General features: G+C 41.9%; 2 protein-coding genes across 13 annotated transcripts in view; one reads left to right on the plus strand and one right to left on the minus strand.

The window, feature by feature from the left end:
• Window positions 1–24,679, plus strand: part of LOC137299880 (gap junction delta-3 protein-like) — a 115,410-nt gene extending 90,731 nt beyond the window's left edge. The window contains exons 1-2 of one of the 3 annotated variants that reach the window (XR_010957999.1): window positions 23,154–23,349; window positions 24,411–24,679. The gene's annotated coding sequence lies outside the window, so the exon portion shown is untranslated. Of the gene's footprint in view, window positions 1–23,153; window positions 23,350–24,410 lie in introns of those variants that run through there. The other 2 variants (XR_010958000.1, XM_067968850.1) reach the window with 2 other exon arrangements.
• raraa (retinoic acid receptor, alpha a) overlaps window positions 1–25,470 on the minus strand; it is a 484,346-nt gene that overhangs the window by 68,433 nt on the left and 390,443 nt on the right. For 9 of the 10 annotated variants that reach the window (XM_067968843.1, XM_067968840.1, XM_067968839.1 and 6 more), the window contains one exon: window positions 11,314–11,462. The exons of the other annotated variant lie outside the window; for it this stretch is intronic. In XM_067968843.1, coding sequence (XP_067824944.1) covers window positions 11,314–11,462 — 149 coding nt within the window. The remainder of the gene's footprint in view (window positions 1–11,313; window positions 11,463–25,470) is intronic. 10 annotated transcript variants of the gene reach the window in all.

The raw sequence follows: 25,470 nt of genomic DNA on the forward strand, positions 1-25,470 counted from the left end.
GGGCTGATTGGCCTACTCCTATTCCTAATGTTCCTATGTTCCCACTCTAGAGGCTTTAACACAGAAAGGCTGACGTTTCACTGGAACACTGAGGTAGTGTTGCTCTGTCAGAGGTAACGACTTTTAGATGAAATGTTAAACCAACGTATGCCCTCTCAGGTGGACACAAAAGATCCAATTGCACTTTTGGAAGAAGAGCAGGGGAGTTCTCCCAGTGTCCTGGTCAACATTTATCCCTCAACCAACACCAATGAAACATTATTTTATTACTGTATGTGGAACTTTGTTATGTGCGAATTGGCTGCTGCATTTGCCCTATATGACAATAGCGATTGAAAAGTATTTCATTAATTCTTAAGTACTTTGAAACATCCTGAAGATATGAAAGGTGCTATATAAATGCAAGTTCATTTTTTTACTAGCAGTTTTTGCAGTTGCAAGGTAAAATTTACAAGATAGACAGAAAGTGTTGGTAGGCCATTGAACCATGGAGGCCATTATAGCACAACCCAACATCCATACATGCACACTTTCAAGCAGATGTCACTGGAGAGCAATCAGGAGTGGGAACCCTGGTACACTTTTCCCCTTCCCAACCCAGGGGTGCTAAATTCAGTTGCAGTACCCAACCGCTATCCTGGCTAAGGTCAACCTTCAAGTCTGTACGGTTTAGTACTGGCTACTATACTGTAAGCTTAACTGCTGAAACTGTAAAAACAAAGATTCGTCACGATAAGAACATTGTTGCAACTAAACAAAGAACTGCTGAAACTATTAGGCAATGTAAGATATTGTAGGAACACAATGTAAGATACTGTAGTAACACGGTGATAAGCTTTAACCTCAAGGACGGTGAGCAGATTGGAGAAAAACTCAAATAGTAGAAAATATTTGGTAATAACTGACGCTACCACAAAAAGTATAAAAGGGAGAACGACTTTGGAAATGCGACCACAAGAAGCATTTAACGAAGAGGTTGTAAGCATGTGCTGTTCTATATTTTTATATGTGTACGTGTTGTTTTGAAACATTGAGTTCCTCTGTTTTTGGGTCTGAACTGAATTAGACTAATTGATGCTAACTGACCTGAGTTCACAGAATGTCTGATCAAATTCTTAAATTAGGAATACTTACGGCTGGCCGACGCAAACAGCTAGTTAACTAATTATATGAACAGTCTCAGGTTCGCGACATGGGACTGTCATGTAACAATTGGCACTTCTGATTCATAACAGGGAATAAATAATTTAAGCTTGATCAGAGTACATAAGTAGTGAATTGTTGAGTATAAATAAGGTGACTGGAGTTGTTATGTTAAATATCGGAGACCGTGAATACAGTTGATATCTAAGAAAGCCTAGTTAAATACAAGACATTAATGAAGCCCACCTTAAGATTGTGCCCCAAACTTTTGGGAGATTCAAGGTAGTTCTGCTTTGTCTCATTCATTTTGGTCTATTTTTAAAGAAATTAGACCAGTTAATTTAGCCTGGCTGCAGTTTGGGAATCAACAGCAACCTTTGGAGTCCTGTGACTGACTTTGGTCAAAAAGGACCCGACTCCAGGAAAGTGCTGGGGGGTCTGCTGCCATCTACGGCAACAGCTGGAGAGATTTTATGATTGCACTGTATTGAACGCACCCCAGGTCATAATTACTTTAACGCTTACACCAAAGAGTTAATAAAATGAAGGGTATTGAACACCTCTCAACTACAAATTTGGGAGAAATGATTTAACAAAAATTGGAGTTTAATCTGAAACATTTGTAGGTACGTCCTTGTGTACACATGAGACATGGTGAGGAAATACTTTTATTTTTATTTTTTTTTAAATGAGATGAATGAACTAAAATTCTGTCTTCCCCAACAAGATTGGGTTTCACAGAAATATGAAAGTTAACGATAATGATGTTAACAATCAACTAATGGTTTCTGCTTGTTTTAACAGATTTGCATTTCCTAAGGTTGCAAGTTCTTTATAGTTATAAAGTGTGCCTGTGGTATTGTCGTTTAAAGTAGCAATGGTAAAGATTGGGGAAAACTTTTGTGCCTTCATGGATAATGTTTGAAAACTGGAAATCGAGGAGGAGTAGCCTGCGCCCATTTGGGCTGAAATTTATTTTGATAGAATTCATATGAATTTGATTAAGCAAATCATTTCTATGACTTTAATTGTATCATGATCTTTGTACAAGTTTTATTTTAAGTTAAATTGATTGCAGCAAGTTTTATAAATCCACAGAATACATTATACCACCATGAAATGCACAAGGAGTTAAAAAAAAGTAAAAGGGAGTTTTGGAGAACATTTATAGGATGATGTCTTGTTTTAAATCAATTCAAACTCTTTCAAATCACTGCTTCTTTAAATTTGCATACAGCAAGTCTGAAGCTGCTGTTGTGGTGGCTGACTCCACCTTCCCACCCCAGGTTTTCAAAGTCTGCACAGCCAAGAAATTATTAACCCCTTACTTCTATTCCCCCAAGTGTTAAGAATTGAGGCCTGCTTGAATATTAATTAATTGAAATTTTGTTTAAGTTGCAATGCTGAATGTAAAGATATCATGCTGTATTAGAGTTTTTTTTAAGTGTCAGAACTTAATTTGAGTGGATATTTACCAACTGCACTCCCCATGGTAGCAGGAGGAAATCAGAAAATTGACAAATGCGTGTTCTGCAGATTAACCCATTCAAGGGTTCTCCAGAAGAGGCACAATGGGTTTTCTGTTCTTTATTACAGGTGATTGTGGTTTTCAAGACCAAGAGTTCAGGGAAAAAAAATGAGTGCACCCGTGAGAAACATAAATCAACAAGGAACAACTCCCAAACAGTATCAATCAGGAATCAATGCACAATCTAGTGAAAGTCAGGAAAGAGTAGTCAGAATAGTTAATTAATAGCTTTATCTTGGAGATGGTTGTGTTCTTGCTTACACTGAACAATCAGAAGAATGTATTTTATAACCTGGCCACTACCTGAACCATTGGGACCATGCAGAGGGCACTGATCAAAGATCTCTACGCTCCCCGATCTTTTGCTAAGATAGCCCGTAGGCGCAGGAATGGCTTGTATTTGAGGTCACATGCGGTATGATCTTGGGATACTGCTGTGTGCGTAGATGGGATATGTTGCGCGTGAGGCAACTAGGGCATGGAAGGCATGATGAAGATGCACTGAAGAATGGTTCTCAGACATGCTCAGTCATGTTGACAACACCACTACATGAAATGGTTAATGTGGCTCAAGAGACTGAGAACGTACTGAGTTTCAGGCTGATAAGAGTGGGCTAACCACACTGCCTCTTCGCAATGTTTGTGTCTGGTGTGGTCAATGACAATTGAGCTTAACCGCAACTTTGCACCATACTGGGTGTGGGGACAACCGATTTGTCATGGATAAATAGATACCTTGATACCCATAATCCACTTGCCTGGATGAGTGCAGCTCCAACAACACTCAAGAAGCTCGACACCATCCAGGACAAAGCAGCCCGCTTGATTGGCACCCCATCGACCACCTTGAACATTCACTCCCTTCACCATCGGCGCACTGTGGCTGCAGTGTGTACCATCCACAGGATGCACTGCAGCAACTCGCCAAGGCTTCTTCGACAGCACCTCCCAACCTGCGACCTCTACCACCTAGAAGGACAAGAGCAGCAAGCACATGGGAACAACACCACTTGCACATTCCCCTCCAAGTCACACGCCATCCCGACTTGGAAATATATCGCCGTTCCTTCACCGTCGCTGGGTCAAAATCCTGGAACTCCCTTCCTAACAGCACTGTGGGAGAACCTTCACCACATGGACTGCAGCGGTTCAAGAAGGCGGTTCACCACCACCTTCTCAAGGGCAATTAGGGATGGGCAATAAATGCTGGCCTCACCAGCGACGCCCACATCCCATGAACGAATAAAAACAAAATCCAAGAGTGTACTGGGTTATGTTGGTCTAAAATGATCTTTGCTTGAATAATATGCCTTTGTAAAGGCCACCTGCTTGCAGAACTTGAAAGCAAGCAAACTTTGGCTAGAACAAGTGTTGAACATATGGTGCCATTTTTTAATAATGAAAATTACTTGGTGTTCTACAATGCTTTTGATCTTATCTGATTCAGACTATACAACCAGCCAAAGACTGTGGATCCAAACACTATTTTACAAAACTCAAATATAATGGCAATCGCCTGCAACATTGATTTGGACATAGTCACATTACCAGTCACAGGGGATGGTAATGAGGGCAGATGTTTTGAAGAAAGTTTACTGAGGTATCAAGGGCCAAATCACAGATTTCCCATACCCTAATACACTGCCGCAACCCTAGAGAATAGGGAGAGATTGTTTCCACTAATTGGCAAATCGGTAACAATGGCCAAAGATGATTATCACTAGACTAATGAAGGGGAATGTTAGAAGCAAGTTTTTCACAGAGGATTATTGGAAAACGGAATGCTTTACCACCAATAGCTATTCAGGCAGAGGCTATAACATCATTTAAAGGGCAATTGGATAAACATTTGAAGAGCAAGAATATAAAGGGATGTAAGAAAAGGGCAGGGAAATAGAATTAGAGCAGATAGGTCTATTTGAAGAACTAACACCGGCAAAGGTATGATGGGCCAAATGGCCTCCTTCTGTGCCGTAATTTCTTTGATTCTATAATGATTACCTCTGCATTTAGTATTATTTCAACACTCACTCTCAGGAAGGTGAAGAGTGTGTTTGGATATGTAAGGCAAACCATGAGAACGGAAAACAGACAGTACAAAGAACTAGTTGGAAACATGTGAAAATGGTCATTTCCAAGGAGTGCGAAGTCACAGTGATTTTTTGACCGTATGCTCCAGATGGTCTGGTAGATACCTGCTCCAGACCTTTGCCAAAGCTTCAATTAATGCAGTCATTAAGAGGTGTATGAGTTGATTCATCTCGCAGATAAGCATCTGGTTTCCATTTGGTACCCCATCTGGTGGCCTAGCTGAGGATTCACCACATGTAGGTAATGGCAGATCCGCATCCTACCATTCCTTAGGGAGCAGGAAGTAGACTACACCAACAAATTAGAGTTCTCAAAAAGATTGGATGGATCTGTGATGTCACCATGCCCGAATAGACTGCTGGGAGTCACTGTCTAGGTTTCCATGTGAAGAATGAGCACTAGGGCAAGGTACCGGAAGGCTCTGTTCCCCATGAAACCGTACCTGACAAGGGTCAGTGCCTGAGGTGGGGATATTGGGAAGGGAGAAAAATTATATCCTGCAGCAGGATTCCATTGGGTGATCAGATGGTGGAAAATTACCACTTTGTAATCGGACATTAGCAGGAGGTAATGTAAGCAACGTTGCCTGTTTATTAATAACTTAAAACAAATAAGGCTCATCACACGGTGCTAATTAAATACAAATGATCATTTAACAGCTGAGAAAATGTTGCATATATTAAATGTTTGGATTGCTTACTGAGCACTGCATTGTCCATAAGGTTCAGGACATAAGACCACATTTTTGTGCAGCTTTTTATAATCTGCAAAAGTATGGGTCCAATTTAAGAGATTTAGCTGGCCACTGCTAAAGGCTCAGTGTGTAGTCAACTTAGGAACAGGAGTAGGCCATTCAGCCCCTCGAGCCTGTTCCACCATTCAATTAGATCATGGCTGATCTGTATCTTAAATCCATCCACCCGCCTTGGTTCCGTAACCCTTAATACCCTTGCTTAACAAAAATCTATCAATCTCAGATTTGAAATTTTCAATTGGCCAACAGTTTTTTGGGGGAGAGTGTTCCAGATTTCCAGTCCCCTTTGTGTGAAGAAGTGCTTTCTGACATCACCCCTGAATGGCCTAGTTCTAATTTTAAGGTTATGCCCCCTTGTTCTGGACTCTCCCACTGGAGGAAATAGTTTCTCTCTATCCTATCAAATCCTTTAATCATCTTAAACACTTCAATTAGATCACCCCTTAATCTTCTATATTCAAGGGAATACAAGTCTATGCAGCCTGTCCTCATAATTTAACCCTTTTAGCCCTGGTATCATTCTGGTGACCAGAAAGGCCCAGTTTCAATGCCCGGTCAGTTCTGTTGGCTGAGCTCAGGTAAGGAGCGCGCAAGGTGCTAGCTTTTCTTCTCTCCCCTCCAAAAGGCACTTACCTTTTGTTTGGGTATGACCCTATGGTACCAGTTGCCCTCCAGTACATTGCCTAAATGGCCATTATACCATATGAGTCTTAACAGTGGGTGTCGGCAGGCTTTTCAAATGTGGAGGAGAGAGGTGGCCCAGCCCAATCCTCTCCTCCTCCAACATCCACACACATGCACTTCGAGAAGAGGTCAACAACAACTTGCATTTATATAGCACCTTTAACGTAGTAAAATGTCCCAAGACACTTCACAGGAGCGTAAGCAGACAAATCTGACACCGAGCTGAAGAGGGAGTCATTAGGACACATTGGTCAAAAAGGTAGATTTTAAGCAGCCTCTTAAAGGAGGAGAGAGAAGTGGAGAGACAAAGAGGTTTTGGGAGGGAGCTCCCGAGCTTAGGGCCTAGATAACAACAACAACTACTTGCATTTATATAGCACCTTTATTGTATTAAAACGGCTGAAGACACAGCTTCCATAGGTGGAACGAAGGACGAAGGAAGTGGGGGATGCACAACAGGCCAGAATGGTGAAACGCAGAGTAGTGCTGCAGGAGGTTACAGAGATAGGGAGGGTGAGACCATGGAGGGATTTGAACACAAGGATGAGAATTTTTAAAGTCGAGGCATTGGAGGACCGGAATCAAAATGTAGGTTCAGCAAGCATAGGCATGATGGGTGAACATCAGAGTTTTGGATGAGATCAAGCTTATGCAGGATGGAAGATGGGAGGCCAGCCAGGAGAGCATTGGAATAGTCGAGTCTGGAGGTAACAAAAGCATGGATGAGGGTTTCAGCAGCAGATGGGCTGAGGCAGGGGTGGATGACAGGCAATATTACGGAGGTGGTAGTATGCGGACTTTGTGATAGACTGGATAAGGGATCAGAAGCTCAGCTCAGAGTCCGATAAAATGCTGAGGTTGTGAACAGTCTGATTCAGCCTGGGTCAGTGGCCAGGTAGAGGGATGGAATCAATGGCTAGGGAACAGAGTTTGTGGCGTGGGCCAAAGACAATGGCTTCGGTCTTCCCACGGTTGGATGTCGGACAAGCAGTCTAACAACACAGAGGCAGTGGAGGTGTTGCGAGGGATGATGGTGAGGTAATGCTGGGTATCATCATCGTACATATGGAACCTGACGTATTTTCGGATTATGTCGCCGAGGAACAACATGTAGATGAGACATAGGAGGGGGCCAAAGATAGATCCTTGGGGGAACTCCAGAGGTTCCTGGATAGTAATCAGGAGTGGAAATCCTTGCTGATTTTTCTCTCAAAGTGCAGAGGATCTGAGGCCAAATTAAATACCCTACATCCAACCCAGTTGTGAGCCAGCCCAAGTTGACTAACTCAGCACTGGTGATCGAACCTAGGACCTTTGTTAAACCATTGGAGGAGCTCAAACTTGCCAAATGTAACTAAACAATCACAAAACGACAAGTGAAAAAGAATCCCATTCTATTCCTAACACTGGCACTTTGGCACGAATTACACTATAAAACAGTTAAGAGTTTAAAGTTTACACTTGAATGTATGAACATATATAAGCTAAACAGTTTGATGCTTCAAAATGCTCTTGATTATTAAAAGGATAAATTTGTTCCACAGACATAAGTATCTAACAGTTCTCATCTGTGTGTCTTTTACTCAAAAGCATTTTGGCAGAGCTGTCTGAGAAATGTGCCAGAGTAGAAACTCAGATAAATTAGACTATGAAGTCATGCCAGGTTACTTAGGAAACTACAAATAACTTCTTAACATTCTTGTTACTTAAACCTCCTTCAGTCACACTTCTCCCCACCCCCTCTCAATCTCCTTAAGTAACTGCATCACTTGGCACCATTCAAATCAAAAATTCAAAGCGACATCAACAACATATTTAATTTAATTTAACGTTTAAATGAAGACTTTGCTTCTCCACTCGAACTATAGTGTTGTTGAGGTGTTTGCCAAAAACTATTGGTGTTTGTAAATCTGCCAATAGCAGCTCAAAAGTGATTCTGCCCACCCCCCCAAAAAAAATCACTGAAAGACTCCATAAGCCAAAGGAATGTCTCCCTTTCAACTCCACAAATGCTACAAGAGATTAAGTCATTGAAAAGAATCTTAATTTTTACTCTTCTTTCATTCAACAAAGCATGTTGTTGCAGTTGTGCAAACCCACCAAAACGGTCCTTTTACGGGCTGAATAAAAAGATTGGGTTTCTTTTCTTCTGAGTCTCTGGCCGAAGGGGTTTCTTTCTCTTTTAATCACTCACCTTGGCGCATGTGACAGGGGCACGGATACATTAATCCTTTGTCTCAAAGGGAGGGGAGCAAAAAGCATCTCGTGGTGAATGGATCTGAAAGACCCATGAACTTACTTAGTTCCTGAGAGGCAAACATGTTTTCTGTCAATTGTTACAAAATACAGCATAAATGAAAGAAAGAACGTGAATTATATAGTGCCTCGCTACATTAATCCTAAAGCACTTCACATACAATTAATTACTTTTGATGTGCAGTTATTGTTGCTATGTAGGCAAATATGGCAGTCATTTTGCACACAGCAAGGTCCCACAAACAGCAAATGATCAGTTAATCTATTTTTGGTTGAGGAAAGAATGTTAGCCAGAATAACACCCTGGTTCTCTTCCAATAGCACCATTTGATCTTTGATATCCACCTGATCAGTCAGACAAGGCACACATTTAACATCTCATCCCAAGGATGGCATTTCCAACAGTGCAGCACTCCCTCACTACCAGACTGGAGTATCAACCTACATTATCTGCCCAATTCCTGGAGTGGGGTTTGAACCCACAACCATCTGACTCACAAGTGGGAGTGCTATCAACAGAGCCAAGCTGACACACACAAAAGCACTATATAAAAATGCTACAGGTCACTCTTGTATTAGCCACATGGTGAAGTCCTGTATTGAAAGAGTACTTGTAATATTTACAAGTAGCAGTTTCATAATTACTTTGTATGTACTAACCAAGTGTTCCTGTGCAATTTTCTTTCAGCAATCAATTCATAATGAATTAATTTGAAATGGGATTACCTTTTTGACTTGAACCACATTGGAGGAACAGTGGATGGAGTGGCTGTAAAATCACGTGACCAATCTCCTCTTATGTTTCCAGATTGTGCTGTTTTGTTGAAAACGCTTCAGCTTCTTTTCAGTCCTCACTTGGACTAATACTGCATAACCAGGTCCAAAACAAGATTGAATTGCGAGATGTCTTTCCCTTCAATCATCACCACAATGCCAGATGAAGAGTTGCCATCATCCCTTCCTATTTCATAACACTGCCATCTCCTGTTGCCAAATTATTTCCAATTGTTGCCAAGTTCTTTTGCAAACAATCCATACAATAACCTTCATCTATTCCCTTTGCATTTCTTATAACATACCACTGCCAACTAGCACCAGCTTTCCGAGCTCACACGTGCCATACTTGAGTATTGTCTAACTTCTCTATAATTTTTGATCAAAGTCCAAATTTCTCTCTGATGGTACTCTATTGCTGTACTTTGGATAATTCTTGTATTCAGTTAATTTCTGTCATCAATGACTGTCTTTCCTCCTCCTGCCTTAAAAACGCAGCATTTGTTTCCATGGATCACGACCGACAATATCAGCTTTTCCTGAAGCTTGACTTTGCATGTTTTTAAATTGATAGAACATTCAAAGCCAATCACTGAAAACAATTCCAAACATTCATTCATCCCCTACCACTTGTTCTTGCAATAACATGCCACATATCTCTAGTATTGGATGTGACAGTGCAAAGATGTCATTGGCAAAGCAAATCTTCAGGAACTGAGGACTATGAATCTCTTAGATTAAGTGTTTAAAAGTAATACATATGTCATTAATAACTGAAGATAGATCCCGATGACTCAGTTGTTAATTGCACTGTGTGGTGTGGTACTGAGACATTAAGACCATGAAGGTTCCAGATTTTACCCATGGTCGGTGCTAAGTCAGCTCGTCTCAGTCAAGTACAATAACTGGCTTTAGCGCCCCGAATCCCCCAAGACTAGGAAGGAGATAAACTGGCCAGGACTGCAGAATACTATCCAATGACCGGTGTTATAAGTGCTGGCATGAGGACAACAGGCAAGATGTGGTTCAACTGTTATGCTGGGTACTACAATCATCTGCCAAAGCTCACTACCTTGCTCCGTAAATGAAGAACAGCCAACGGGCAAGGTCCTGGATAGCTACCACCACTCATGGACCCAGCATGAGTTTCTGCCTTCAGAAATAGCAGAATTAAGTGCCAAAATATGGAGTGGGTAAAAAAAAAATCTTTAGGATTTTGGGCACTAAATCCAAGTCCCCACCCCAAAAATGGCATCCATATCTCATAAGCTTTTTTCTTTACTGTGATTGCTGTCTGTATGCAATACAGCTGACTCTTCACAAATATATAACTAGACTGTCAAAAAGTATCAAAGCACCAGGATGTCATCACCTTAATCCTTTAACTGCAATAGAATTACAATGCATCACAATTAAAGATTCCAAAGGAAAGTATTCGGTGATCATACCAATACCGATGAAAATGCCAGCACCATGATTCAGTATCAGGCAAGTGATATGGTTCAGCACAACACAATTCTATGTAATGGGGGCACACGTAAGACCAAAATTTGGGGACTCTCGATTATCAGCCAATTTCTATTGCCATTGGGGTTGGTGGGCAGGCGTGAGATTCCCTTCATAATGACGGATAATGAAAGCTCCAATATAATAGTGAATTGATTTTATGTTGGAATTTTATGTTTGGGCCAGATATATGATTTTTGGAACAGTAGCACACAGCAGATATTATTGTAAGTGTTATTGTAACCTACATTAAGATAATATATCTATGGTCCTTAAAGGCCCTTCTACGACGTAAGAATGCAGCTGATGGCAAACACCCCTTTTCCTGGCATCAAACGCACTCTGGGAATGTATATAGGCTGACTCCTCTTGTTCCCGTGTAACAGAGACCCAATTTTTTTTGTGGTTTTCGGGAACTCCCATGGATTCACCAGCGCCTGTCCTACCTGGTGCCTTGGTGGAAATTGGCACCGGATGGGAAAATAAATGGAGAAGAACATCAACAGGAGGCCATTATATCACCACTCCCCTGAAACTGGCATAGCAAAGTGAAAATACCTTAAGTCTTATCTCGTACCTTGCATCCTTCGCAAGCGCTGACTCCATAGTGGTAACCTGACGACTTGTCTTGGCAGACGAAGCAGGGTTTGTATACGCGTGGAGGAGGGGGTGGGGAAGGTGGACTGGGCACAATCTCCTCTGAGCTAGTACTCTGTGTTTCTATGGCTGAAATACAAAATAAAAGAAAAAAAAATCAGTCTGAATTTAAATTTTTAAAAAAAGGAATTCAACAACATTTAAAGTTTTCACTGCACTCAATTCACATGAACTACAACGATCGTAGGAAAGGGGAACTTGGAACAGAAAGAAGGCATATTTGGACTATGTGTCTTTATGACAAAATATTCTACAGTAAGATGGTATGTGGGAGCTGGTCATCAGACATTAAACTGACACCATCCAGTAAATTTATCAATCTCGTACTCCTTGCAGAGAACTGCGATCAAAGGGAGAGTGAGTCGGAGAATGGGGTTAGTGTTGTAGTCCTTTCTCCAATTCTCATTTGATTTCCATCAAGAAAACGTTAACTAAATGTCTGTAAACCCAGCTTAAATTGCATATATGGAGCATTAAGCCACCATGATTTCTACAGTCCAATCATACTTAGTCCATCGATTTTATCCTGCCTTTTGCAATGAAAAAAATTATTACACCTCATTTTATTTTCAACTCTTTTTTTTCCAAGTAATGCAGTTGGAAGATTTTAAATGCTATTTCTGCTGCAGCACAATCTTCTGCCAGATGTTTTTTGCTTTCTTCTGCTGGTTGTAACTTAAGGTTCTAATAATTTTGAGTGGTAACACTCAGTAATATTTTGATATCATTCTATCAAAGTTCGCCACGATACTTCTGCAGCTGTCGTTCTACTCAATCACTCCCTCACCTCTGTCTCTAATGCCCTCGTCCTCAGTAAAACCCTTACTCTCTCCCACCCTGGTTCCCCCTGTTAAGTCCCAGGGACACTGACTTGGTTTAGCCGTTTATCTCCAGCTGTGGCTAGGCCACATCAAGCACTATTAGGGCCCTGCTGTCCTCTGCCAAAACTGCTCACTACTCCAGGATCATTTAGGAATGCAAAGATAACCCCTAGCTTCTCTTCTTCACTACCAACTGTCTCCTTAAACACCTCTCCCCTGCCCCCTCCACCCTCACCTTCAACAACAAGTGCAAGAAGCTCACGATCTTCTTTGTCATTAGGAATGAGACCATCCATTCAGCTGCTGCTGTCGCATCCTTCCCTTCCCCTTGACAAGATTCCCCAAAGGCTCCCCCCTGGGCTAGCCCTTTCTCTAGTTTCTCTACTATCTCCCGTCATGACCTCTCCAAGTCCATCTTGTCTATGAAACCCACTGCCTGATCTGAGGGATGTAAGGTTGGAAATAGCGGAGGCTCTGGCCACAATCTCTCAATCCTCCTTGGATATGGGGGTGGTGCCAGAGGACTGGAGAGTTGCAAATGTTACACCCCTGTTCAAAAAAGGAGAGAGGGATAAACTACTGACCTACATTGGCTCCCGGTCCACCAACGCCTCAAATTTAAAATTCATAACCTCCTGTTCAAATCCCTCCATGGCTTCACCACTCCCCATCTCTGTAACCTTCTCCAGCCCTACAATCTTCCAAGGTAAACCTACCAGATGGCAATACCCTTTTTTAAAGGAACATTTTCTAAGGCCTGGAGCCCAGTAGTCAAATGCTCAACATTACAAATTGATGGAAGGAAGAAAATATACAGTATAAACACATCTTTGGATAAAGTATGTAAATATCTGCAGCACAAGCTCCAATTAATATCTTATGGTCCTCATTTTCCAGTTATCAGTCAACATAACCACTTCAAAATTCCTTGCTTCAATCCCTTGATTATAGTCTTTACAGCTGTTGGCATGCTACAGAATCATAGCAAGATCTAGACATTCAAAATTACTGAGGTAGGGCAGGAAAAGCTGTTATTACACATTCTCTTAAATCCTGCTAACAATGGAGGAAGAAATGTTAGAAAAAACACATAGGGTGACATTCACAAGCATACTTGCGATCCTGTGGTTTTGAGGCAGAACAAAACATTGACGGGAATTACTGCCACAACTGGATTATCCACCAAAAATTCCCGCTGCGCTAGATTCGAAGAGCCGATCGGCTGAACAAAAACACTAAGTGAAATAACTAGGGGAACGTTTTCTCTGTTTACCACTAGTAGTGAAATCGCAAAAAAATTCTCCTCATCAATGCAAACAAGTCTCAGACTCAGCTCAGTGGTAGTACTCTCACCTGAGTCAGAAAGTCATGGTTTCACACCCCACTCCAGCAACTTGAGCAATTAATCTACGCTGACACTCCAGTGCAGTGCTGAGAAAGGGCTGAGGAAGTGCTGTCTTTCAGATGAGAAGTTAAACCGAGACCCCATCTGCCCTCTCAGGTGGCCGTGAAAGATCCCATGACACGTTTTGAAGAAGAGCAGGGGAGTTTTAGCAGTGTCCTGGCCAACATTTATCCCTCAACCAGCACCAGCGAGAAAACAGATTACCTGATCATTTATCTCATTGCTGCTGGTAGGACCTTGCTGTGTGCAAATTGGATGCTGCGTTACCTACATTACAACACTTCAATTGACTGTGAAGCGCTTTGGGACATCCTGAGGTCGTGAAAGCCACAATATAAAGTACAAGCTCTTTCTTTATATGAAAAGAAGGCCCATCAATGCTCACCCTGCCCACTAGATGCTGCAGCCTTGAGCACCATAGGTACACGATATAGTCATCACTAAGATGAATTTTCAGCAGCTTGCTGTTCGTAGTCCTAATGCCTGTAATCTGCTTTCACCTGTCCTGTTTTAATCCTGACATCCCAACTTTACACAGCACTACTGAGAATACCAGTCGTCACATGCAAGCTGGTAAATGAACTGATTTGCCAATTCTAAAGAAAGCTAAACTCCCATCCCAAGCACTGACTCAAATTCCAATTACTTTCAATGCATTGAAGGTTGAGATATATGGATCCAGCCTTGGTTTGAAACTACACTTCTGTCAATAATTAGTTATTCTGAATGTTTACTTCAACTGTACTTGCTCCCTGTGCCCTCTGGATCTTGCCTCTATGGCTAATCTTCATGTGTAAGCCTGGACAGTAGTTTTGGCAGGCTATGCGACCACTGAGAGTGTATCAGCCAAGGCTGGCCCTGTTTTCACCGAACACTTTCCAGCAGGGATCATTGGACAGTGATCAGGAGCAGTAACCATGGCTGATTTGTACCCTTCTTTGTCCAGGGGCGCTGAGGCAGACTGTAGCACTCCAAAGCTGTACCAGCCAAAATCAAATAATTCAGCACTGGCCGAGTATCAAACCTGGAATGTATGGCTTAGTGCTTCTCTATATTAAATCTTTTACAGAGTTAGAAAATCCTGATAACTATAACAATATCACTTCATACATAATGTGGAGATGCCGGTGATGGACTGGGGTTGACAATTGTAAACAATTTTACAACACCAAGTTATAGTCCAGCAATTTTATTTTAAATTCACAAGCTTTCGGAGGCTACCTCCTTCCTCAGGTGAACGATGTGGAAATGTTCCACATGTTCCACATCGTTCACCTGAGGAAGGAGGAAGCCTCCGAAAGCTTGTGAATTTAAAATAAAATTGCTGGACTATAACTTGGTGTTGTAAAATTGTTTACTTCATACATAAACAGCTGTGACTAGACAAAAAAAAAAGCACAAAAAAAAATTGTACTGTAAATGAATGTTGGGCAAATCCTCACTTAGGTCAGCTGAAGTAGGTCACCCTGTTTTGGTATTTTTAGCTGCATTTTTTTTTAATGCTGGCAAAAACATCAAAAAGAAAGTGATCTACCAGAGCAAAGAAGCCCAAAGGACATAAACGTTTCTGCAGGCAACAGCTTCAGATACTCTCAGATTTATGAACAACCAACAAATAAACAGAAACTGAAAATAACTCACCACCTGAAGGTTGATCACTATCTGCTTTGACTTTCATTGTTAATTCAAGTTCATTCACATCTAATTTTTTGCACAATTGCGTGGGGAAAAAAACAAAACTCAACAGTGCAGTGTGTTATAAAATTTGCTTCTTATCAAGCACCGAGCCTCAGCTCCATAAGAGCCTGACTGCACCGTATTTGACTAATGGAGCTTATCCTTCACATATCAGGATACTGAAGGTTGGCTCAGGCATTTGCAAATCCAGAACATGGGCTCCTCGATGGCTCAATGAGATTATTCAGCAAATAGCTAAGCCATCAGGAATGCCCAAGGTTTGAACCCTGATCCGTGCTGAGTAGCTGATCTCAGATGGGTGATGCAAATGGTCCCAGTGCGCCTGGGTCAAGGAGGGAGAAATCAGCCAAGTTTCGTGCACCTGATCGCTTTCCAGCGACACCTGTTGGAAGTGTACATGGGTGGGTATCAGGTGAGGACAGGATCAGACTCAGCAGCCTCCCACCCAGCCCCCCACCCCACACAGTAGAATAACTTAGTGACACTTCTTGTCAAGGTTCATACATGAATAATGGCGACTTGGTCAAGAGACCATAGGGCAACTGGCATCGTGTGATTGTAACTCAGCAAGACGTCAGTGCCATCGGGAGAGGAGAGAACAGGATGGAAGATAAGGGAAGAGAGGAGGAACGGAGTGGGGAGTGATAAGAACATAAGAAATAGGAGTAGTCCATACAGCCCCTTGAGCCTGCTTCGTCATTCAATAAGATCGTGGCTGATCTTTTACCTCAACTCCGCTTTCCTGCCCTATCCCCATATCCCTTGATTTCCTTAGTGTCTAAAAATCCATCGATCTCTGTTTTGAATATACTCGATGACTGAGCATCTACAGCCTTCTGGGGTAGAGAATTCCAAAGATTCACAACCCTCTGAGTGAAGAAATCTTTCCTAATCTCGGTCCTAAATGGCCGACCCTTTATCCTGAAACTATGACTCCTAGTTCTAGACTCTCCAGCCAGGGGAAACAGCCTCTCAGCATCTAACCCGTCAAGCCCTCTCAGAATGTTATACGTTTCAATGAGATCACCTCTCATTCATCTAAACTCCAGAGAATATAGGCCTATTCTACTCAATCTCTCCTCACAGGACAGCCCTCTTATCCCAGGAATTAATCTAGTGAACCTTTGTTGCACCCCCTCTAAGGCATGTATATCCTTCCTTAAGGTAAGGAAACCCAAAGCTGCTCACAATACTCCAGGTGTGGTCTCACTAAAGCCCAATATAATTGCAACAAGACTTCCTTACTCTTTGGATTATTGGCAAGAAAAATGTGTTTGCAATATGCAATTTTAAAATAAATTCCAAACATGTTACTTTACTGTGACAGGCTTTACCATTCCTCCAGAAGATCGAGATATTTCCATATGCAATAATTCAAAGTTTAGACTGTGTTATAGGTTAAACTGTGCAACGACTATCCAGTTATATGTCTTCAGTTTACTCAGGAGATCATCGGCGCTGCACTGGAAAATTATTGGCCTGGCTTTCCACCTTTACATCATCCAAAGATGTGGTTTGCATCATGAAAACGACACTTGTATGTGACATTGTTGTGATACTGAGCTCTCACCTCCCAAAATGATAATGGTTCCTCTTTAAACTTTAATAGGTCTGCAATAAAAGACGCACCTTTCTTAAAGCAAGCCACTGTCTTTTAGCGGAATTATCACTCAACTTGTTTTTCTATCAGGTCTGCAAAAACAGGCTGGCCCAATGACATCAACACACCCAACAACACGATCAAGTGCAGCCAAATACGTTGTTTACAGTGTGATTAAGAGCAATAATTTCCTCCAACTAAATAATGGGAAGACTGAAGCTTTTGTTTTGGTTCCCGCCACAAACTCCGTTCCGTAGCCACCGACTCCATCCCTCCCTCTGGCCACTGTCTGAGGCTGAACCAGACCGTTCGCAACCTTGGCGTCCTATTTGACTCTTGGGATGTTTTACTATGTTAAAGGCGCTATTAGGCACTGTAGAAATGCAAGCTCTTCCTTTTTCTTCCATCTAGTTCACCTTCTGCCATCCTGGCGGGTCGTGTGATACAACGATAATGGAGTTGTTGACTAATTTGGGACGTTGCTGGACGAACGGGGGAATCCAAGTGATTCAGCAGATTAGAGATTCAGGACAGAGTCACACCCTGCTGGAGCCAGATACGCTCAGGATACACCCATCGTTACAAACCCTCAACTGGGAAATATCCACATTGAAGAGCTGTGAACGGAGATGGAGGCGAGGGGCACTAGAGTGTCACGTCAACTGGAAAGCTGCCTTCGAAAACAGGACCACCTCAACCCCATTACGTCTTCCTTTGCGGACCTGACGACTTAAATGACTGCTACCAGGGCTCCAAGGGTTAAATTAGGAGGAGAAATTACATAAACTAAGCTTGTATTCCCTGGAATATAAAAGATTAAGGGGTGATTTGATCGAAGTTTTTAGGATTTTGAAAGATGCAGAAGAGATTTACTAGGATGCTACCGGGACTTGATGGTTTGACTTATAGGGAGAGCTTGGATAGACTGAGACTTTTTTCCCTGGAGAGTAGGAGGTTTAGGGGTGATCTTATAGAAGTCTATAAAATAATGAGGGGCATAGATAAGGTAGATAGTCAAAATCTTTTCCCAAAGGTGGGGGAGTCTATAGCGAGGGGACATAGATTTAAGGTGAGAGGGGAGAGATACAAAAGGGTCCAGAGGGGCAATTTTTTCACTCAAGGGGTGGTGAGTGTCTGGAACGAGCTGCCAGAGGCAGTAGTAGAGGCGGGTACAATTTTGTCTTTTAAAAAGCATTTGGACAGTTACATGGGTATAGAGGGATATGGGCCAAGTACAGGCAATTGGGACTAGCTTAGTGGTATAAACTGGGCGACATGGACATGTTGGGCCAAAGGGCCTGTTTCCATGTTGTAACTTCTATGACTCTATGACTCTATTATAAATGCAAGTTGTTGTTGTTGTTGTTGTTACGATTGAGGATCGGCATTTTAGGACACAGAAATCATAGAATCTTACAGCACAGAAGGAGGCCATTCGCCCCATCATGTCTGTGCCTGCTCTTTGAAAGAGCTGTCCAATTTAGTCCCATACCCCAGCTTTTTCCCCCATAGCCCTGCAAATTAGTCCTCTTCAACTACATGTCCAATTGCCTATTGAAAGTTCCTATGGAATCTGATTCCACCACCCTTTCAGGTAGTGCTTTCCAGATCTTAACAACCCTCTGTGTGAAAACATCTCTCCTCATTTCCCCTCTGGTGTGCAATGTGTAATGACAAGTTCAAACAGCAGTGAGGAAATATTATAATGATCTCATGTGTGCCCCAACTAATACTTTTAATGAAAACACTTTAAATACTTTTCATGTAGCACAAACGTACACCGGATGTCAACATGGCCCCTTTAAGTTTAATTCTGAAGCTACATGTTTCTGCCAACATCCTAAAATGTAATAATATATGTAAAACGAGTAGGTTTATGAGAATTCAACTGTGTTCTTAGCAAACGTTTCCAACTGGCCCAGGCTAGAGAGGATTGAGAATAAAATTAGCCAGGCTTGCCATTGGTGATCCCTGCGCTGGAAGTGCCCATGTGTGGAGAATAGGTGAGGACAGGATCAGGCTTAGCTGTGATGCTGCCCACAGTCAAACAGCTTCCTGACAATCATTCTCTGGGCTCACCCATGAATAATGGGTGAGGTACCTGAGGGCAGAGGCAGTGAAACAGTGGAGAAAATTGGAAAATAAAACATATGTAGTCTGAAAATATGACTGGCATCAGAGCATTTTTTTCATAAGTATATTACTGGAAAAAGTCACATTGCATACATTAAACTATTTTGTTTTTGATCTAAGAAAATGGGAAAAAAGATTTCGTTCTTGATATTTTTGTGCTGTAATGCTGACATCCTGTGTTGTATTGACAGCCAATATGGCAAAGGTACCTATGACCCTGGATCACGTGACATTACAGAAATCCATCTATTAGTTTACTACTGGTTCAGCGCTATTGCATTACTGCCAAATTTTCGAATATACTCTTTGAGAAGTTGTCCCAGGAGAAATGCCTGTTCACTTAGTGAAGATACAGGTCAGGCGTAAATAATCGGTCTAAATTTGTTAGTAGGATTTTGGCTCCAGCTGCTGTGGTCCTCCCGTAGGGATTAAGTGCTACGTGACTTGTGCGTGATGTCTGGTAAATATCAGTGTGTAACAGATGAGGGAAGGGCGGTGATGAACTCAGGGCAGAGCCTGCAGTGTTCTTTTCTGAATGCTTATCAGTGTAGAACGTTGGAAAGCACGCATCAATAAAAATATACACAAGCCCAGAACCAGCAGAGATAATCTGCACTTTCATCAATCCCTTACTGGCATCAAGAATGAGCTTCCTAGGAGTACGCACGTCATAAATGGATGTTTTCTGTCAGAAACAATTCTGCTTTTCGAACAGGAGCGAGCGTTAATGTTTCTCCTTTCTCCTATTTCCAACTATCCCATTTCCAATTATTTTTCTTGCCAGACAGATGACTTGCACTGCGTATTCCTCTAGGATCGAGAGCAGCTATGGTGTGGGATATAGGCCTGTCAACCACCATTGATACTCTATGATTGATTGTCAAAATGTTTGGCGTCTCATTTAGTGGGCAAGTTGGAAGGTGCAGAAGTTCACTCAAAAACGCAAAGGTGGCAGAACTAGTAGTGAGGGTTGGAGACAACATAGGCGAGTTTAGCTAACCCAATGTCTCAGTAACTAAATGCACGATCTAGTGTGCTATTGAGTTTACAGACAGTAACTCCTAGGATTAATGCCTGGCCTGTATTGATCTCAGCTAGGGTGACAGTAGGTGTGCAACAAATGGCCCCACTTGCCCTGGGTTAGGAAGGGAGAATAAAATCACCAGAATTCCCACTCCTGCGATGTAGTGACCCCAGCACTGAAGTACACAGTTAGGCATGAGGTGATGACAGGATTAGGTTCGGATGTGATGTGCCCACAGTCGAATAGCCTAATGGCACTCACTCTCCAGATTCATACATGAAAAATGGCCACTTGGGTGAAGTTGCAGAGTATTGCCAGCACTTGTGGAATGGTACCCCAGCATGAGTTAGATCTCTTAGGAAAGGAGAGAGGAGAAATGTAGAAAAAGCAAAGAAAAATCTAGGAGAGTTTGACAGAAGTCCACAACCAATCCATATTCCGGTGATGTATTGGCATCAAGTGACAAATTCCTCAATAAAAAGTAACCTTTAGCCCAATGGTGGTAGGATATTTTTCGGAATAATAATTCATGGTGTTCCTTAACGCTTGTTGTTGTAAATAGAATGTGGAAGTAAATGGAAAATAAAGTGTGCATCAAACTCCACTGAAGCCTTTGTGGGTTCTGAAGGAAAGTATGAGGGGTCTGGGATGTGCATCCAAATGTTACAAGCAAGTCAGTTTGAGTAATGAGCATCCCTGGGACTATAGTTCACAACCTTATGGTCAGGAGACAAGTAAGCACTTAACTGCGTGAGTTACTGCTCACCCAGCTGCAGTTTCTATTTGAATAAAAATGGGTTTAAAAAAGTTACTTTGTGGAGGGAAAAATTATTTTCCCATCTCCATAGATGCCTTTATGTGATTCCCTGATTATGTTCCACCAGGGAGCTTAGGGGAGGGACTCTCGACAATCCCTCTCCAATTGACCTGGCTAAGAATGATGAACATCACCCTCATGGAGTATCGTAAGTGTAAATGTTAGTGAAGACCAAATTCAAGCTCAAGTCTCTTAGTCAAGAGGCTACTGCATTTACGAACTGGCGTTTTGCAGACTTTCAAAACTGACAATAATAAATGGTGACCATTATTGAGTTTAGCCAGTCTGTTTTGTAAAGCATGTAATCCCACGTCCTAAACAGTTTGACCGATCATCCAGTTTGGTACGGAGACAGAATTCAATCGAAAATTGCTGTCACGTACAGACTTTAGGGCTATGTTTTTTTTTTACAGCATATACACAGATGCTGCATGTACAAAAACAGGTATTTTCTATCGGAGATGGATTGGTGAGTGAAAAAAACGTCATTAGATAAAAATCAGGAGCAGAGACCCTGGATGATATTTCCCCACTCCAGCCCAAGGGTGCTAAGGCCAACCGTAGGACCCTGACTGCTGCCCAAAGCAGTTAACTTAGCACAGGCTGGCAATCAAACCTGGCTCCTTTCTTGTCTGTATGGCTTAGTATCACACCACACAGTGTATTCATGGCTCAGTGGGAGCACTCTCACCTCTGATTCAGTAGGTTATGGTCCCACTCCAGAGAATTGAGCACATAATCTAGGCTGACACTCCAGTGCAGTACTGAGGGAGTGCTGCACTGTCGGAGGCGCCGTCTTTCGGATGAGTCATTAAACTGAGGCTCCGTCTGCTCTTCAGGTGGACGTAAAAGAGCCCATGGCACTATTTCGAAGAGGAGCAGGGGAGTTCTCCCTGCTGTGCTGGCCAATATGTATCTCTCAACCAACGTTACTAAAACAGATTATCTGGTCATTATCACATTGCTGTTTGTGGGACCTTGCTGTGCGCATATTGGCTGCTGCGTTTCCTACGTTACAACAGTGACGACACTTCAAAAGTACTTCAAGTGCTTCGGGACGTCCCGAGGTCGTGAAAGGCGCTATATAAATGATAGTTCTTTCTTCTCCTATTAAACCATTGTGGCAGCATATACATTATCCTACCAAGATTCAATTTTCCAGTCTTCTTGCTCTTCTACTGTTAGTCAGCAGGATGTGTTGTAACTGTGCTCAAATCAGGATTGCAAGGACATGGATTTAACTGTAATTTGCAACTTGGCATTAACTGGCAATCTCCACAGTAGAAGCTGAAAAGCGGCTCCACAGATCACAGTACGCAACACGTTTCCAGTATATTAAAGTTATGTAAGAGACCATTGGATCAGTGTAATGAGTATTAACAGCAGGCACTGGGGTCAGCAATCCTGTTGGGATTTTATAGCAGTATTAAAAGAAACAGAGGAAGAAAATAAATTAATTTTGAAGAAAAAAAATCTTTGTGCCTAAAAGCCCTCAACTTGAATAAAGTATCTCAAACGATGCAATAAAATGGCTTGACTGAAGATGGGTTCCTATCCAACAATGCCTGAAATAACTCAAGGTTCTAATAAAATGTTTTATTGACATGTTTTACAGGGCACTGTCACTGTGTACTGTAACAATAGACTGGATGGAGAGTATGAAAGCAGCCAGTGAAATACTGAACACACATTTGCCATGGCAGATTAAATAGCCAGCTGCCATGGGGTTTGAATTGTGTAAGCTGTTGTAATGAAACAACAGCTGCATGTACAATTTCTTCAGTGGAACAGTTTTTTTTTATTAAAGAGATCCACTCTGAAAGCCAGTCAGCTGCTGGCAGTGGTACTCCCACCACTGACAACGCGCGGTATAAATGGAAGTGAACACCTGGGATCAGACTTTTCCTGGGTCCTGAGAACAGTTATCGGAGGCATGGAAAGCATAGGGTTACTTCCCATTGGGCATCCAATGACCTCAAAAGAAACTGCAGCCTACTGATAAATGTAGAAAGGGCAGGGTGGCACTCAGAAGCCATGAGTCACCACTTGAATCCCATAGATGCTAATAGCATAGATGCATTTAAGGGAAAGTAGATAAACACATGAGGGAGAAAGAATTAGAAGGATATGCTGATAGGGTTAGATAAAGTAGGGTGGAAGGAGGCTCGTGAGGAGCATAAACACCAGCACAGACCAGTTGAGCCGAATGGCTTGTTTCTGTGCTGTACATTCTATGTAATTCTATGAAACTCTAATCTCCCTTCACCATTCCCCGTATCAATATAAAAGTTCACTGTGTACATCAATGATTTGGATATAGGACTAGATGGAGTGGTGTCTAAATTAGGAGACCTAGTAAATAATTCTGAGGACCAAAGGAAGCTGCCAAAGGGATATTGATAAGATGATCGAATCGGGAAAAACGTGGCAGATGGAATTCAATGCCAGTCAATGTGAGGTGGTACATTTTGGTAAAAAAATACTTTGAATGGGGAAAAGCTGAGTGATACAGAAAAGCAAAGGGATTTGGGGGTTTAAGTTCACGAGACATTAAAAGCAGCACCTCGAGTGGATAAGGCCATAAAAAAGCTAATGGAATACTACATTTTATGACAAGGGGCATAGAATATAAAAGTTGAGATGTAATGGTGAACCTTTATAAAACCTTAGTATAAGACCACACTTGGAGTACTATGTGCAGTTTTGGGCTCCACACTATAGCCAGAATGTTGAGGCAAAAGAGAGAGTGCAGCACAGAGTCATTAGGATGTTATCTAGTATGAGGAAATGCAAATATGAAGACTTGAAAAAATGGGGGTGTTTTTGTTAGGAGAGGAAATTATGGGATGATTTGATGGAGGTGTTTCAAATTATGAAGAGATGGGACAGAGTAGATAGAAACAGACTGTTTCCAGAAGACGAGGGGTCTAGAACAAGGGGACATAGATAAAAGATTAAAAGTAAGAGATTTAGGACAGAGAGCAGGAGACTTTTTTTTTACACAGAGGGTTGGGAGGTTGTGGAATGTACTACCAGAGTTAGCGATTGAAACAGAGACCATGTCAACATTTAAGAATAGGTTAGATAGGTGGTTGAAGGAAACGATATGGGAACTGAGCAGATATGTGGGATTAGGACTTCCGCTTGTGTGGAGGATAAACACTAAGACGGACTGGCTGGGCCAAAGCAGCCAGTTTCCATGTTGTAAATTCTGTGTAGACGTGGAAGAATTAAGACACAGGCCCTCCAAGGCCACAGGAGCCCATACTTGAAAGGGGAGAAGGACCTCTTACAGATCAATTTCTAGTGACATCATGGAGATCACTGCTGTGGCAACAGCTGGGATAATCATTTTCAGAACTGCAGTAGCCATTATCAGAATTAAAGTCATTATAAATCTTATCAGTAAAAAAACATGCAGATTGCTTCAAGTGGAAGCGATAAGGACTGTACATCCTGGTATTGTCTTGCTACAAAATAATTAGATTACATTGTTTATTTTTTCTCTATTTTTAACAGACCGTGTATGTGTGGACGTACAACTACTGTGGCCGATTTGTAATTTGGAACAAGCGTAAATGGACTGAAATCTATAACAGATAACAGTACCCGGCCCTGTTTACTCCATCTCTGTTGTGCATGCAACACAAGTATCCATCAGCAGCTGGATCAACTGGAATAGTCCCTTGTTCAAAGGGCCCATTTGTGATGGAACCTATTGGCAGTCCTAGAATTTGAACCAGGAAATAAACCATTGACCATACAAGGGAATTCTAAGAAAGTACGCATCTGGGGTGTGTACTTAGTTTGTTTTTACTTTTTTTTATATACAAGGCCAATATTTTATCCACATTTTAAAATACAAGTTGCTGAAAAAAAAATTACACACATATTAAAATTGTTGCACAGTGAATTCAAGGGATAAAGATGCTACAAGCCACCGTGTAGGACAGAGAGCCGCAAGCCAGTGTGTGAGACCCAGAGACTACAGATAGGTCACCATATTAGTTCTTGTGAGCTTAAACAGTGTTCTCTGAAGTGCCTTGGGATGTTTTTCGACTGCACAAGCATAGCACAATTGCATCGTGACAACATTAATTAGTGACATCACGGCGTACCAAATGTACATGGCCCAGTATAAAACGCGCATGCAAAATTGTGGCCAAAAGGTGCACACATTCCTAATAATGTGTTCCAAATGCGTGTTGGGAGCGCAGAAATGGGAAACCTCCCCATTTGTTTCCCCTGTTGCAAAAAGAGCAGCACAATGGAAACACAAATCAAGAATTCAGAATAACACACTGAGGATTGTGGCAAGGTGATGGAAGCAGAATGGTAATATACTTCACCATCTGATCCTTTAAAATCATGCATATTTCAGCCAACAAGAGGGATACCGTTTTGTTGATAAAGACATTTCCCTACAGCGCTGTCCCCTTGGTTTCCGATTCCAGGTGCCGAGGTATCGGTTGCTATAAAATGCAGATGACTGGCTATGACCTCCTACTAACAGCCCTTTTTTTGTATTCTTGTGCTGCAAATCGTTTTTACAATGAGTAATCAGAAATAAAATCAACAA

Source organism: Heptranchias perlo, chromosome 30 (genome assembly GCF_035084215.1).
Source record: "Heptranchias perlo isolate sHepPer1 chromosome 30, sHepPer1.hap1, whole genome shotgun sequence".
Classification (NCBI taxonomy): Eukaryota; Metazoa; Chordata; class Chondrichthyes; order Hexanchiformes; family Hexanchidae; genus Heptranchias; species Heptranchias perlo.